A 17,022-nucleotide genomic window follows, 5' to 3' on the forward strand; every position below is an offset into this window, starting at 1 on the left:
TATGGGCCTATAGTCCGAAGACCAAGGATGAAGTACTTGGCGTGTTTGAGAAATTCCACGACATGGTGGAAAGAGAGACCGGAAGTTGTTGAAGTGTATTCGCTCGGATAATGGGGGTGAGTACATTGGGCCATTTGAAGAGTATTGCCGAGTCATGGGATTAAATTCATGAGCGGACCCGTTCCCCAAGACACCGCGAGAATGGAATAGCGAGAGAATGAACCGTACCATTGTAGAGAGGATAAGATGCATGCTATCTCACTCTAAGCTACCTAGAAACTCTTGGGTAGAAGCAATGCGTCTGCCGTGCATGTGATCAACTTTGTCACCGAAGAAAGCCTCGAATAGTGATTATCCGGAGAGTATGGTCGGCCGAGATGTTGATTATGGATACTTGAGGGTATTTGGGTGCGGGGCATTTGTGCATATTCGAAGGATGAGAGATCAAGCTTGATGACAAAAGCCAAGCGGTGCATTTTTCCTGGTTATGGAGATGAAAAGTTTGGTTACAAACTCTATGATCCGATTAACAAGAAGGTAATCGAAGTCGAGATATTGTGTTCTTAGAAGACCAAACCATAGCGGACTTTGAGGAGGGTGAAGTTACTGAGGCTTTCACCAATGATCTTGTTGATTGAGAACCGAAGTTCCCTCTTGTGGAACGTCGCGAAGGCATTGAGAATCAGAGAGAACCATGAGTTTGAAGCTCGCGATGAGAATCCTATTGCTCATGATGGGATAGAACCTATTGGTATAGAAGATGCAGATGAGATGCATGAACCACCACCGAGCAAGCGAAGTGCATCCTCCCGAGGCACCGGCCAGATGGGGCAAGGAGGTCCGACGGAGAGACTAGCTTCAACGGTATCCACCACATAATGCGTGCGTGCTACTATCGGATGGTGGAGAACCTATGTACTATCAAGAGGCACTTGAAGGTACGGACACAAAGAAAAAAATGGTTGAAGGCCATGCATGGCGAGATGGATTCTTTGCATAAGAATCACACTTATGAGTTAGTTGAGAAACCCACGGGAGAAAAGTTCTCAAGAATAAGTGGATATACAAAGTCAAGCATGAGGAGAACAATCCTCACCCAGGCACAAAGCTTCGCCTTGTTGTGAAGGGATTCGGTCAAAGGAAAGGAATTGACTTTGATGAGATTTTCTCTCTGTAGTGAAGATGACTTCTATCCGGGTGGTATTGGGTATGGCCGCAAGTATGAACCTAGAGGTTGAGCAGCTAGATGTCAAGACGGCTTTTCTTCATGGAGACCTTGAAGAAGATGTCTACATGGACCAACCCCGAGGGGGGTTTGAGGTCAAAGGCAAGGAGCACCTAGTATGCAAGGCGATAAAGAGCTTGTATGGGTTGAAGCAAGCACCGAGGCGATTGGTACATAAAGTTTGACTCCTTTATGGTGAAGCAAGGATACAAGAAGTCCGCTTCCCATCATTGGCGTTTGTTCGAGAGATTTCGGATGGAGATTTCATTGTGCTATTCTTTGTATGTGGATGATATGTTGATAGTTGGCCCAAACATCAACAAGATATCAAAAGCTGAAGAAAAGACTTGAGTAAGTCCTTTGAGATGAAGGATTTGGGTCAAGCAAAAGCGAGATACTTGGGATCGGGATCACTTTCGTGACGAAAAAGAGTGGGAAGTTGTGGCTTTCTCAAAGAAAGCTACATTGAAAAGGTGTTGAAGAGAGATTCAACATGGATCAAAAGCGAAGCCCGGTCGGTTGTCCGCTTGGTGGCCAGTTCCGCATGACCAAAGAGATGTGTCCTAAGGGTGAGCATGAGCGAGAGTCGATGGAAAAGATTCCTTATGCATCCGCAGCGGCTGGCGGTTTGATGTATGCCATGGTGGTGTGTACTAGACCGGATATTGCTTTCGCCGTTGGGGTGGTAAGCGATTTACATCAAATCCGGTAAAGAACATTGGGAAGGTGTTAAGTGGATATTGAGATATCTCAAAGGCACTTCCAAATCATGTTTGTGCTTTGGTGGAAGTAAGCCTTTACTTGAAGGCTACACCGATCGGAACATGGCGGTGATGTTGACTTCGATGAAGTCCACCTCCGATTATCCGGTTTACTTTTGCGGGGGCGGTTTCTTGGCAATCTAAGTTGCAAAAGTGTGTTGCCCTCTCCACTACAGAAGCCGAGTATATTGCAGCCACTGAGTGTTGCAAAGAGTTGCTATGGATGAAGAGGTTCTTCGACGAAATAGGGCTAAAGCAGAAACAGTTTGTAGTTCTATGTGACAGTCAGAGCGCCATCCACTTGAGCAAGAATCCGAGTTTTCATTCTAGATCCAAGCACATACACGTGCGTTATCATTGGATTAGAGAAGTACTCGAAGACAAGCATTTGTGTATCGAGAAGATCCATACCGACAAGAACGGGTCGGATATGATGACCAAAGTCTTACCGAAAGGTAAGTTTGATGTTTGTTGTGCTATTGCCGGAATGGCAGCACACTCCTCCTGTTGATTTGGCAATTGCATGGAGGTAGCCCCCTCACCGCTCGAGGGGAGATTGTTGGAGTTATCCCTCACATGAGGAGAGAAACCGGAGCCGACGTAAACGGGCAAACTCGACATCGCCCGAAGTCGAGGCCAGCGCCAGGCTAAGGCGACTTCGCCGTGAGTTCCAAGAATAACATAGGGCGACCAGCTCGGCTTCCAGTCTTCAGCTAGCGACTTCGGCGCTCGCTGTGAGTGGCGCCGCTCGCTCGAGTCTAATTTTCGTGGGCTTGCTACAATGCCCGCGAAATTTGGTTTTGGAGATAAAACCAAAAATCAAGGTTTTGGAAAACCTAAGACTAAGAACCAAAACAAGTCAGAAGGATTGGAATCCAGCCTAAAACAAAGAGAGAGTACCTTTACGGAGATACAACCTCAAAAGAGATAAAGAGTGATCTAGTAAGGTGAGAAATTGTAAGGAGAGATTGTAATCTTCCTTCCCATTTTATTAAGAATCGCTCTTGTGGAAGTAGGCATCATTGGCGAACCACGGTAAATCTTTGTGTTGTGGTTTGCTTTTACTGCTTTACATTATTATCTGTTGTTAATAGTTGTTTAGCGAGTTGGGCATGTTAGTATAGGTAGTTTGTGATATTTGAGATTCATCTGGAGTTGAAGTGTGTTCATACAAGTTATCTGTGTAGTGGGGAATCGATTGGTATTGGTGTAATCCCCAACATTCATCTCCTTCAGTTACTTCTGCAAGTAAATGGCACAGATCTTGCGGGACTCAGATCACCACCTTGTGCTTTCGGGACTCAGATCACCACTTTGTGCTTTCGGGACTCAGATCACCACCTTGTGCTTTCCAAGAAATAAGGATTGTACATCGCAAGCAGTAGAGATTTGTTGGGCGTCCCTCTTTATGAGGACCCAACTGGTATTAGGTCACTCATAAAGGGCACTTCAGTACTTTCGCATTTAGAATAGAACAAAAAGAGAGAAAACTCTGGAATTGTTCGGACTGTTCGTATTCATCTTCCTCTTCTCGCGATAGCTCTCAATTTCTCCAGAGAATTCTTCAATGGCGGTTAGGTGGACTATAAAAGGAGAGAAGACCAACAACTATGGAGTAAGTCAAGAAGTCTCTCATTCAAGTGTTTTTCACTCACTAGCTCAGTATTTGTGACGATTTATCCGCAAATACAAAGGTCAATTCTCTTGTCTCCATTTTTCATTAGTTTTTTCATTGTAATCTACTCTACTTGTTTGAGTAATAAATATTGTGTTGTAGTGTATCCCCATTTAATTGAAACATTGAAATCCCAAATATCTTTTGATATTGGAAGTTCTCTCATTAGAGAAATTGTGTCTCTGTGCTGCTTCTGCATTGAGTTTTTTGTGTTGTTGTTGTGTCCTGTGTTTGTGCAAAGTAGTTGTTTAGGGTATTGTTTTCCCAACAGTGGTATCGGAGCGGGGTTTAAATTAGTAATCTTGTACAAATCATGGAATCAACTACAACTCGAATGGTGAGCCTGAATGGGGCAAACTACACAATTTGGAAAGCAAAAATGGAGGACTTATTGTACTGCAAGGATCTTGCAGCACCCATTGAAAATGAGGGGCAAAAACCTGAAGCGACAAGTGTCGCCGATTGGAAGAAATTAGACCGCAAAGCAATTGGCTTTATTCGCCAATGGATAGATGATAGTGTATTTCATCATGTCTCAATGGAGACGTCGGCGTACTCGCTTTGGAAGAAATTAGAAGGGTTGTATGAGAGAAAGACTGCTGGAAACAAAGCTTTCTTGATTAGGAAGCTTGTGAATTTGAAGTATAAAGATGGCACGTCAATGACCGAGCATCTAAACGAGATGCAAAGTATTGTGAACCAGCTCGCCTCCATGAAGATGGTGTTAGAAGACGAATTGCAAGCATTGTTGTTACTTAGCGCTCTGCCAGAGAGTTGTGAAACCTTATTTGTGTCTCTAAGTAACTCTAGTCCAGATGGAGTTATTACGATGAGTCAAGCAACAAGCAGCTTATTAAATGAAGAAACAAGGAGAAATAGTACTAGTTCATCTCACTCAGAGGCACTCATTACAGAAAGCCGGGGGAGAATCCAAAATAGAAAACCTCACTACCGTGAAAGGTCAAGAGGCAGATCTAAATCAAGACCACGGAATGAAGTCAGTTGCTACCATTGTGGCAAGCCGGGTCATTACAAGAGCGAGTGTCGAAAGTTGAAGAAGGAACAAATAAAAGAAAAAGGAGGTCATAAGCATGAGAAGGATGTTACGGCAATTACATCGGATGGGGAGGACATCATATTGTTCTCTAACTGTGAAGATGCATGTCTTAGTGTCACATGTCATGATAAAGATTGGGTGATTGATACTGGTGCATCTTACCATGCTACACCTCGTAAGGAGTTCTTCACATCTTATAAGTCCGGTGATTTTGGTGTAGTGCGAATGGGGAACAACGACGTTTCTAAAATTGTCGGAATTGGGGATGTGTGTATTGAAACTAGTGTTGGTTGCACATTAGTTCTCAAAGATGTGCGTCATGTACCAGATCTTAAACTTGAATCTAATTTCAGCGGGGAAAAGCTCGACGAGGAAGGCTACATTAACCAATTTGGTAGCGGTGAATGGAAGCTCACTAAGGGGTCTTGTGTGGTGTCACGAGGAAAAAGATGTTGCACTTTGTACAAGACACAAACAAAGCTATGCAAGGGCTCGTTGAATGCAGTTGAGGAGTCCTCAACTGAGCTATGGCATAAAAGGCTTGGTCATATGAGCGAGAAGGGGCTACAGATCCTCGCCAAAAGACAAGCCTTGCCTAACATGAAAGGTGCGCATTTAAGTAGTTGCACACACTGTTTAGTTGGTAAGCAACATAGAGTCTCCTTTCATAAGAAGTCTATTACAAAGAAATCTAATGTGTTGGAGCTAGTTTACTCTGATGTTTGCGGCCCTATGAAAGTCAAAACGCTTGGTGGTGCTTCTTATTTCGTCACTTTCATAGATGATGCTTCTAGGAAAGTGTGGGCATATGCCTTGAAGACTAAAAATCAGGTGCTTGATATATTTAAAACTTTCCATAGCATGGTGGAAAGAGAAACGGGAAATCCATTAAAGAGTATCCGCACCGACAATGGCGGAGAGTATATTGGGCCATTTGATGACTATTGTAAAAGTCATGGTATTCGGCATGAGCAGTCTGTTCCCAAAACTCCACAACATAATGGTGTTGCGGAAAGGATGAACCGGACCATTGTCGAAAGAATTAGGTGTATGCTCTCACACGCAAAGCTGCCAAGAAGTTTTTGGGGGGAGGCAATGCGTACGGCATGTTATTTGATTAACTTATCCCCTTCGGCACCTTTGAATGGAGAAGTACCAGAAAAAGTATGGAGCAGCAAAGATGTTCACTATAAACATCTAAAGGTGTTTGGTTGCAGGGCATTCGTGCATATTCCTAAAGACGAAAGGTCAAAGCTCGATAAAAAAGCAACACAGTGCATTTTCTTGGGATATGGTGATGAGAAGTTCGGATACAGGCTATGGGATCCAGCTAATAAGAAGGTGATAAGGAGCCGAGATGTGGTATTTCTTGAAGACCAAACTATTGAGAACTTTGAGAAGCTCGAAAAGCTTGAACCCTTTGTCAATGATCTCATTGACTTAGAACCACTTGTTCCTCCTGTGGCAGAAGGAAATGATGGCGCTGGAGCTGTCCAAGGACATGAATTAGAAAATCATGATACAAGTGATAATGAGCAAGAAGTAGAAGCAAACAAGTTGAATTGGAAGTTCAGCCCAATGTCGAACAAGAAGTACAACCACCTCAAGAACTGCCAATTGAGGTGAGACAATCAATTAGAGGGCGACAACCATCAAAAAGATATCCTCCAATGAGTATGTCATGCTCCGCGGAAGGAGGTGAGCCTGAATCTTATGAAGAAGCTATTAGCGATGTGCACAAGACAGCAGTGGCTGAAAGCTATGCAAGAAGAAATGGATTCCTTGCATGGGAACAACACTTATGATTTGGTTGAGATGCCTAAAGGAAAGAAAGTACTCGAAACAGATGGATTTACAAGATAAAATCGAAGAGAAAAGCTTCGCGAATCGAGGTACAAGGCTAGACTAGTCGTGAAAGGTTTTGGCCAAAAAGAAGGGTGTAGATTTTGATGAGATATTTTCGCCGGTGGTGAAGATGACTTCAATCCGAAGCCAGTATTAGGATTGGCAGCAAGCTTGAACCTAGAAATTGAACAACTAGATGTTAAAACGGGCGTTCCTACATGGTGATCTTGAAGAAGATGTGTACATGGAGCAACCAAGAGGATTTGAAGTCAAGGGTAAGGAGAATTTGGTTTGTAAGCTAAGGAAAAGCTTATATGGGCTGAAGCAAGCACCACGACAATGGTATAAAAAGTTTGAATCATTCATGGTAGAGCACGGGTACAAAAGAACAACCTCAGATCATTGTGTCTTTGTCCAAAAATTTTCTGATGGTGATTTTATCATCCTATTATTATATGTCGATGACATGTTAATTGTTGGACAAGATACTAACAAAATTACAAGGCTGAAGAAAGAATTAAGTAAGTCATTCGCCATGAAGGATTTGGGTTCAGCTCAACAAATACTTGGTATGCATATCTCCCGTAATAGAAAACTTGGGAAGTTGTGGCTATCACAAGAGCGGTACATTGAGAAAGTACTAAAAAGGTTTAATATGGACGATGCTAAACCAGTTAGTTGTCCACTTGCTAGTCACTTCAAGTTGAGTCATGATCAATGCCCTTCAAGCAGCAAAGAGAAGGAAGAAATGGAGAAAGTTCCATATGCATCAGCTGTAGGTAGCTTGATGTACGCCATGGTATGCACACGACCAGATATCGCCTACGCAGTTGGTGTAGTGAGCCGATTTCTTTCCAATCCCGGGAAAGAACATTGGGCAGCAGTGAAGTGGATCCTAAGGTACCTCAAAGGATCCTCTAGTGCTTGCTTATGTTTTGGAAGTGAAAAACCTATGTTAGAAGGCTACACTGATGCGGATATGGCTGGTGATGTGGACTCTATGAAGTCTACTTCAGGGTATTTGTTTACATATGCAGGGGGAGCTGTGTCATGGCAATCTAAACTACAAAAGTGTGTGGCTCTATCGACTACAGAAGCGGAGTATATTGCTGTTACAGAGAGTTGCAAGGAAATGTTGTGGATGAAGAAGTTCTTTAAAGAACTTGGCGGAAACGAGAGAAGTATGTCGATATTGTGACCGGTCAAAGTGCCATCCACCTTAGCAAGAATCCAAGCTTCCACTCCAAGTCGAAACACATCAAGGTGAGATATCATTGGATCCGAGATATACTTGAAGAAAAGAAGTTACTACTTGAAAAGGTACACACCGATAAGAATGGATCCGACATGATGACAAAGGCATTACCCAAAGGCAAGCATGAAGTCTGTTGTTCCATTGCAGGTTTGGGTATGGTGGTTACCTCCTCATAAATCGGGAGGGGGAGTTTGTTGGGCGTCCCTCTTTATGAGGACCCAACTGGTATTAGGTCACTCATAAAGGGCACTTCAGTACTTTCGCATTTAGAATAGAACAAAAAGAGAAAAACTCGGAATTGTTCTGACTGTTCAGATTCATCTTCCTCTTCTCCGCGATAGCTCTCAATTTCTCCGAGAATTCTTCAATGGCGGTTAGGTGGACTATAAAAGGAGAGAAGACCAACAACTATGGAGTAAGTCAAGAAGTCTCTCATTCAAGTGTTTTTCACTCACTAGCTCAGTATTTGTGACGATTTATCCGCAAATACAAAGGTCAATTCTCTTGTCTCCATTTTTCATTAGTTTTTTCATTGTAATCTACTCTACTTGTTTGAGTAATAAATATTGTGTTGTAGTGTATCCCCATTTAATTGAAACATTGAAATCCCAAATATCTTTTGATATTGGAAGTTCTCTCATTAGAGAAATTGTGTCTCTGTGCTGCTTCTGCATTGAGTTTTTTGTGTTGTTGTTGTGTCCTGTGGTTGTAACGTTGGTGCAGTTGACAAGTATATCAGAGCTTCATATCATGGTGTGTGTAATCTAATCTAGAAAAAGCTCATGGTAGTCAATTCGGCATAAAAATCTAAAGTATTCATTATGGGTTTGATAAGTTAAAAAAAGCAGGTCGAAATACCGGTTCGCATACTAGTAAAACCAATAAAACACTATAATTTCTGCAGAGAGCGTGAAAAGTTCCCAATTTCTTTTCGAAACTTTCCACTTTTGATGTTTAGAGTTCCAGTTTTGTTAAACCATTGGATGGCGGTGGATCAGATTGTGTGGAGAGAGCACACTCCTCTTGGTTCATTGGAAAGTTTGTTAAAAAGATAGACCAAAATTAATATATTCGAGTTGGAGTTGGAGTTGGAGTTGGAGTTCATGATCCGGTTCAACATCGTGGATTGCATGCATGTTTGGACTTTGGACTCAATTAGTAGTTCGATATGGCAATTGATCAAGTCCAAAACCAACTTAAACGATTCACGTCCCCATATGCATGGCTATATATTTTAGATTCCAATCCGTTGTCTTAAGTGTCTTTGTTCTTTGGGAGTCTAAAATCATATATATAAGGTAACCAACAAAATAAGAAAAACAAATAGGTAGCCATTAGAGGTAATTTAAGGAAGTTCATTATACTAAACACCGCGATGAAAGGAGACCGTATGTTTAACCGTGACACTATAGGTGAGGTATTGGTTTTTCTGCATGGGTTATCGTTTGGAATGATATTGGGAATACCTTTGGCGTCTACCGCTTGTTTACCAATCCATTTAAAATTAATTAAGTTGGCAGTTAGGAATGTTAGGGTTTATACCAATACCAATCGGTTCCCCCACTACACAGATAACTTGTATATGAACTCAATTCAACTCCGGACAAAATCTAAATATCAACTACAACCTATACTAACATGCCCAACTCGCTAAACAACTATTAACAACAGATAATAATGTAAAGCAGTAAAAGCAAACCACAACACAAAGATTTACCGTGGTTCGGCCAATGATGCCTACTTCCACAAGAGCCAGTTCTTAATAAAGTGGGAAGGAAGATTACAATCTCTCCTTTTCAGTCTCTCACCTTACTAGATCACTCTTATCTCTTTACAGGGTTGTCTCTCCTCAGAAGGTTTTCTCTTTGTTTTAGTCTGGATTCCAATCCTTCTGACTTGTTTTGGTTCTGGTTAGGTTAGGTTTTCCAAAACCTTGATTTTTGGTTTTTATCTCCAAAAACCAAATTCGCGGTGCATCTTGTAGCAAAGCCCACGAAAATAGACCTAGACTGGCCACTCACTCTGGCCTCGCTCGCTACAAGACTGAAGCTTGAGCTGGCGCTTAACTTTGAGCGCTGGTCGCCCTATATTTATCGAACTCGAGCCGAAGTCGCGCTTCTATCCGAAAGCGCGGCGCCTCGACTTCTGCGATGCCGAATTAAGCGCTGTTTACATCGGCTCCGGTTTCTCTCCTCATGTGAGGGATAACTCCACAATCTCCCCTCGAGCGGTGAGGGGGCTACCTCCATGCAATTGCCAAATCAATCGGAGGAGTGTGGCCGCCATTCCGCAATAGCACAACAAACATCAAACTTACCTTCGGTAAGACTTTGGTCATCATATCCGACCCGTTCTTGTCGGTATGGATCTTCTCGATACACAAATGCTTGTCTTCGAAAGTACTTCTCTAATCCAATGATAACGACGTGTATGTGCTTGGATCTAGAATGAAAACTTCGGATTCTTGCTCAAGTGGATGGCGCTCCCGACCGCCACATAGAACTACAAACTGTTTTCGCTTTTTAGCCCTAGTTCGTCGAAGAACCTCTTCATCCATAGCAACTCTTTGCAACACTTTCGATTGGCTGCAATATACTCGGCTTCAGTAGTGGAGAGGGCAACACACTTTTGCAACTTAGATTGCCAAGAAACTCCCCCCACAAAAAAGTAACCGGATAACCGGAGGTGGACTTCATCGAGTCAACATCACCCGCCATGTCCATCGATGTAGCGCCTTCAAGTAAGGGCTTACTTCCACCAAAGCACAAACATGATTTGGAAGTGCCTTTGAGATATCTCAATATCCACTTAACACCTTCCCAATGCTCTTTACCCGATTTGACGTAAATCGCTTACCGCCCAACGGCGAAAAGCAATATCCGGTCTAGTACACACCATGGCATACATCAAAGCGCCCGGCTGGATGCATAAGGAATCTTTTCCATCCGACTCTGCTCATGCTCACCCTTAGGACACATCTCTTTGGTCATGCGGGCCGCCACACCAAATTTTATAACCGGACGGCTTCGCTTGATCCATGTTGAATCTCTTTCAACACCTTCTCGATGTAGCTTTCTTGAGAAAGCCACAACTTCCCATTCTTTACGTCCACGAAAGTGATCCGCATCCCAAGTATCGGCTTTGCTTGACCCAAATCCTTCATCTCAAAGGACTTACTCAAGTCTTTCTTCACTTTGATATCTTGTTGATGTTTGGGCCAACTATCAACATATCATCCACATACAAAGAATAGCACTATGAAATCCCCATCCGGAAATCTCAACAAACGCCAATGATCTGGCGGACTTCTTGTATCCTTGCTTCACCATAAAGGAGTCAAACTTTATGTACCATTGTCTCGGTGCTTGCTTCAATCCATACAAGCTCTTTATCGGCTTGCATACTAGGTGCTTCTTGCCTTTGACCTCAAACCCTGCGGGCGGGTCCATGTAGACATCTTCTTCAAGGTCTCCATGAAGAAAAGCCGCCTTGACATCTAGTCGCTTTCAACCTCTAGGTTCATACTTTATGGCCATACCCAATACCACCCCGGATAGAAGTCATCTTCACTACAGGAGAAAAATCTCATCAAAGTCAATCCCTTTCCTTTGGACCGAATCCCTTCACAACAAAGGCGAGCTTTGTGCCTTGGGTGAGGATTGTTCTCCCCATGCTTGACTTTGTATATCCACTTATTCTTGAGAACTTTTCTCCCTGGGTTTCTCAACTAACTTCATAAGTGTGATTCTTATGTAAAGAATCCATCTCGTCATGCATGGCCTTCAACCACTTTTCTTTGTGCGTACCTTCAAGTGCCTCTTGATAGTACATAGGTTCTCCACCATCCGATAGTAACACGTCATTATATGTGGTGGATACCGTTGAAGCTATTCTCCCTTCCTCCGCAAACCTCCTTGCCCCCCATCTGGCCGGTGCCTCGGGGAGATACACTTCGCTTGCTCGGTGGTGGTTCATGCATCTCATCCGCATCTTCTATACCAATAGGTTCTATCCCATCATGAGCAATAGGATTCTCATCATGAGCTTCAAACTCATGGTTCTCTGCATTCTCAATGCCTTAGACGTTCCACGGTAGGAACTTCGTTCTCAATCAACAAGATCATTGGTGAAAGCCCTGTAGCTTCTCCCTCCTCAAAGTCCGCTATGGTTTGGTCTTCTAAGAACACAACATCTCGACTTCGATTACCTTCTTGTTAATCGGATCATAGAGTTTGTAACCAAACTTTTCATCTCCATAACCCGGAAAAATGCACCGCTTGGCTTTGTCATCAAGCTTGGATCTCTCATCCTTCGGAATATGCACAAATGCCCCTCGACCCAAATACCCCTCAAGTATCCATAATCAACATCTCTCGACCATACTCTCTGCGGATAATTACTATTCGGAGGCTTTGCCGGTGACAAAGTTGATCACATGCTGCGGTATGCGCATTGCTTCTACCCAAAGAGGCTTCTAGGTAGCTTAGAGTGAGATAGCATGCATCTTATCCTCTACAATGGTGCGGTTCATTCTCTCTCGCTATTCCATTCTGTTTGCGGTGTCTTGGGAACGGTGCGCTCATGACGAATCCCATGACTCGCAATACTCTTCAAATGGCCCAATGTACTCACCCCATTATCGGCGAAATACACTTCAACAACTTCCGATCTCTCTTTCCACCATGCCGTGGAATTTCTCAAACACGCCAAGTACTTCATCCTTGGTCTTCGGACTATAGGCCCATATCTTTCTTGACGCATCATCAATGAATGTCAAAAGTACGGCTCCCACGGTGGGACTTCACTCATAGGACCACATAAGTCCGTATTGCACTAGCTCGGGGCGGTGTCCTTTCGTGAGACGCGGAATCTTTGGAAAGACACCCTCGTGTTTGCTTTCTACCAAACAATGAGTACACGTATTTAAATGTGTACCTTTAATGTCCGGCATGGCCTTTTGCTTAGCAAGAACTTCCATCCCTTTTATGCCCATGTGACCGCGGTCTCTTGTGCCACATTTCAGATGAAGCTTCTTCTTACGCGCGTTAAATTCGCTTTACACAAACTAGCCTCGTGTTTTGTAAAGAGAGCAAGTTTTCTTTCCTCCTCACGCTACAATGGAACCTCTCGCCGGTTTCCATACCCGTTACCAAACGAGTTTACAAAGCCATCGCCATCTAATTTCCCAAAATTAAATTAGGCTTAACCGTATGTCGGGGACATGTCTTACATCCTTGAGTGTCAAGGTGTAGCCGACATTGGTTTCTATATGAACATCTCCAATGCCTATAATCTTGAGGCGCCATCATTACCCATCCTCACTTCACCATATTCACCACGGTAGGTAGTGAAGAATCCCGCGGCGCGGTGACGGATAGGATGCTCTGTATCTATCACCCACTCGTATCGACATGAGGTACTAAGACGGCCTGCACCAATCGACCAATTCCCACTTTAGTCGCCGACTAGTGCGGTGAGTATCTCTGCTGTGTTTCGTTCCTCGCACCATGTCTTCATGTACACGGTTATTCTTCTCATCCCTCTTCGATTGTTACGCGCTCATATCCGGAAGTGGCCTTTTGTGGCACAATAAATAGTAACTTTTCCTCTGCCTTAGGAGTTCTAGCTTCACCCCTAGATTTATACGTCATCACCTCTAGAACGAGATGGTTTTACGCCCGACCTCTCCCCGTTTCTCGCGTGAAGAGGACCTGCAGTGAGAGGAGCTCTCCTTGCACTCCTTCTAGTCTCCTCATTCAACAAAGACGCGTGGTAGCCATCTCCATGGTAACAATTCCATCCTTGGCTGCTCCATGTAGAAAACGCTAATGTCTCCCAACTTTGGGTAGAGAGCCTAATAGAAACAAAGCCTCAACTTCGTCTCCCAAATTGATCTTCATCAAATGCATCGATTGATGATATTCTCGTACTTCATTAAGATGCTTTCGGACATTGAAGAACCTTCTTGGTACTTCGTGGTTCCGCAAACTTCTTAACGACTAGCACTTTGTTTCCACCCGACTTCCTCTATAAAGGTGCTTCGAAGTTTCTTCCATAGGCCGAAGGCGTCAGTCTCTTGGGCCACATGGTGAAAGACAATCCGTCTATCCATTGTCGAGATGTACCCAATAGCTTTTTCGTCAAGCTTTTTCCATTCAAATCATCATCAGCTTTTTCGGTTTTACTCCCTCATTCTCAATGGGAAGTGCCAAGTCCTTGCGGTATAGCAAGTCTTCCATCTTGGCTTTCCGATGGTGTAGTTCTTCCTATTCCGGACTCATCATATGAAGTGTTCACGGAATGGTCCATCTCTACAAGTTATTTAACCTCAAATCTTCTCTCAGGAATTTCGTCAAACACCTTCTGACCAAGATTCGGATAACACCCTAGGCTATTCCAACCAAGGCTCTGATACCACTTGTTGGGGATTACACCAATGCCAATCGGTTCCCCCACTACACAGATAACTTGTATATGAACTCAATTCAACTCCGGACAAAATCTAAATAACAACTACAACCTATACTAACATGCCCAACTCGCTAAACAACTATTAACAACAGATAATAATGTAAAGCAGTAAAAGCAAACCACAACACAAAGATTTACCGTGGTTCGGCCAATGATGCCTACTTCCACAAGAGCCAGTTCTTAATAAAGTGGGAAGGAAGATTACAATCTCTCCTTTTCAGTCTCTCACCTTACTAGATCACTCTTATCTCTTTACAGGGTTGTCTCTCTGTAAAGGTTTTCTCTCTTTGTTTTAGTCTGGATTCCAATCCTTCTGACTTGTTTTGGTTCTGTTAGGTTAGGTTTTCCAAAACCTTGATTTTTGGTTTTATCTCCAAAAACCAAATTCGCGGGTACTGTAGCAAAGCCCACGAAAAATAGACTGGCCAGCGCTGCTCACTCTGGCAGTCGTCGCTACCAAGACTGGAAGGCGAAGGCGCGGCCACTTTGGCCAGCGGGTCGCCCTATGTTCTCGGAACTCGAGCCGAAGTCGCTATCTATCTGGCTCGCCTTCTTCGATCTTCATGCCGAATTAGCTGTTTCTCCAACTCCAGTTTCTCCTCATGTGAGGGATAACTCCAACAAGGAATACCCAATGTTTTGTGGTCCTGGTTTCGGTCATCTTCCTTACAGTTGTGAGTTCTATCGTACGTGATCAGGATAAGGTAAAACTATATATTTGTTGTTCGTTTTCTAATGTATGGTATTTTGATATATGGTTATTCTGTACGTAATGTCATCACGATTCGATTTATTTTCTTTGTTGTATAATTATGATGGGTTTTAGGTTTCAAAACCAAATCAAGACTATTGAAAATTTGGATTGTATATACTATTTCTCCTTAAATTATCGTATAGATAATTTAAATCGTGCTATCCTTACCATCATCAACTTTCGTAATTTGGACAAAAACTATAATATGACTTTATGAGCAAAATACTGATACTACATATGAAGAAATTATGCACGTACAACTAGGTTATCTTTATTTGTTTTTTTTTTTTGTTATATTGTTATTATTATTATTATAAACCAATTATTGATGAAAGAAGGTCATTGATCTCAGGAGAAACTAAAGAAAGGAAGGAAAAAAAAAGAAGAACAGAGCAAAGAGAGGGAGTGCCAGAGCAAAGATACTAGAACCGAGAAGGTAATTTTGGATTTACTCAACTCTATTTAACCAAAAAAAAAATACTATGTTGAAATAAGTAAAGGATATGATTTTACAAAAAAATTCTCTGTATTTCAATACTTCTTGGTTGAAACAATGTCAAATATTTCTTGGTTGCATGTGAAACAATGTCAAATATTCCAAAGAGGAGGATATATCCACGATACATATTGAGAAATTGAATATCGATAAATATCCATATCGTGATATTTTGTACTATGGCCTGAAGTACTAAGCTAATGTCTGAACAACTATTAGTTTTGTGATTAGGTGACAATTAAGAGTTTAATCTTATATGCCAGTGTGAATGAAAAGTTCGCAAAAAAAAAAGTTAACCAAATAGAATTGATGTTTTTTTGGTTAACCAGGAACCAAAATATAAGTTAACCAAAAGTTAATCAAATTGCAGGACGGACATGATCTTCAATTGATGGAGCAAGAAGAAAAAAATCTCGTACAAGATGCAAATTGTCAAGCTGACCATGATCATCATGGGCTGAAGGAGCAAGAGATGAACAATATTGGGCAAGATGAGCATAGTCAACAATTGCAGCAGAAGAAAGAGAGAAACAACTTTCAGCTAAACAAGTATGAGATAATGAAGCAAGAGAAAGCCAGGTACGATGAAGATCGCCTAGAATGGGAGCAGCGAAGGAACAATATGTTGGCAGAGCTGGAAACTGTCCGTAAATGTGCAGAACTATATCGAGGGGTCTTACATGACATCGATAGGTTTTGTCCAGAAAATTTGCATGGAAAATATTGAATATCTATACGTGTGTAAAGGACGCCTAAATTTGATTTTAGTTAAGTTTTAGTTAACTTGTATTTCTAGTACCATGTTAACTTCACAAGTTAAGTTGTTACCTTAATTTTTTAAAAGTACTGCTCTATCTGCCTTGTCTGTCCTTTTTATTGGGTTTTTTTGTTCAAAGAATTATATGAGGTTCCTTGTTGCTGGTTCAATCTGCAGCAAGAACAACCTCTTCATCTCCTTCAGTTACTTCTGCAAGTAAATGGCACAGATCTTGCGGGACTCAGATCACCACCTTGTGCTTTCGGGACTCAGATCACCACCTTGTGCTTTCCAAGAAATAAGGATTGTACATCGCAAGCAGTAGAGATTATGTTAATAGCCCGACTAAAAGCAGAGTGATTGTAGGATGTGATCGTTAGTACAAATAATAATAATTGCAAAATAAGTAACAAAGTCATAGACTTGGCTCACTTGGCACTTCCAACCCGATCACACGTACTTGAATCCGTACTTGACTTGACAAACTTCAACAGAGAACTGCACTACAAATCTTAGAGGGCGCTCAAGAAGAGCGGAAAATTCAATGAGCGCATCAAAATTGCAATAACATCCTCCTCACCATTTTAATACATCCAGGATTCTAAAACAACTAAGCATTTGAAGGATGCTAGCCGTTCCCTGTTTGCATTACGCATTCAGCAACATCCTACTCAAATCCATTTTCTAGGAATACATCCTACTCAAATCTTGGATTGATCAAGAGAA

At 42.3% G+C, this 17,022-nt stretch overlaps 1 protein-coding gene and 1 pseudogene across 1 annotated transcript; one reads left to right on the plus strand and one right to left on the minus strand.

Annotated features, from left to right (window-relative positions):
* LOC147520095 (pentatricopeptide repeat-containing protein At1g20230-like) overlaps nucleotides 1-17,022 on the minus strand; it is a 71,199-nt pseudogene that overhangs the window by 17,348 nt on the left and 36,829 nt on the right.
* Nucleotides 14,929-16,391, plus strand: LOC147520099 (uncharacterized). The gene is made up of 3 exons (XM_086594923.1): nucleotides 14,929-14,993; nucleotides 15,396-15,479; nucleotides 15,910-16,391. Exon 3 carries the CDS (start codon nucleotides 15,931-15,933, stop codon nucleotides 16,264-16,266), a length of 336 nt encoding a protein of 111 aa, XP_086451049.1. The 5' UTR covers nucleotides 14,929-14,993; nucleotides 15,396-15,479; nucleotides 15,910-15,930; the 3' UTR covers nucleotides 16,267-16,391.

Source organism: Coptis chinensis, chromosome 2, assembly GCF_015680905.1.
Source record: "Coptis chinensis isolate HL-2020 chromosome 2, ASM1568090v1, whole genome shotgun sequence".
Classification (NCBI taxonomy): Eukaryota; Viridiplantae; Streptophyta; class Magnoliopsida; order Ranunculales; family Ranunculaceae; genus Coptis; species Coptis chinensis.

What these genes read in the sequence shown, in the direction of transcription:
- LOC147520099 (XM_086594923.1), top strand. Translation starts at nt 15,931, where the DNA reads ATGGAGCAAGAAGAAAAAAATCTCGTACAAGATGCAAATTGTCAAGCT.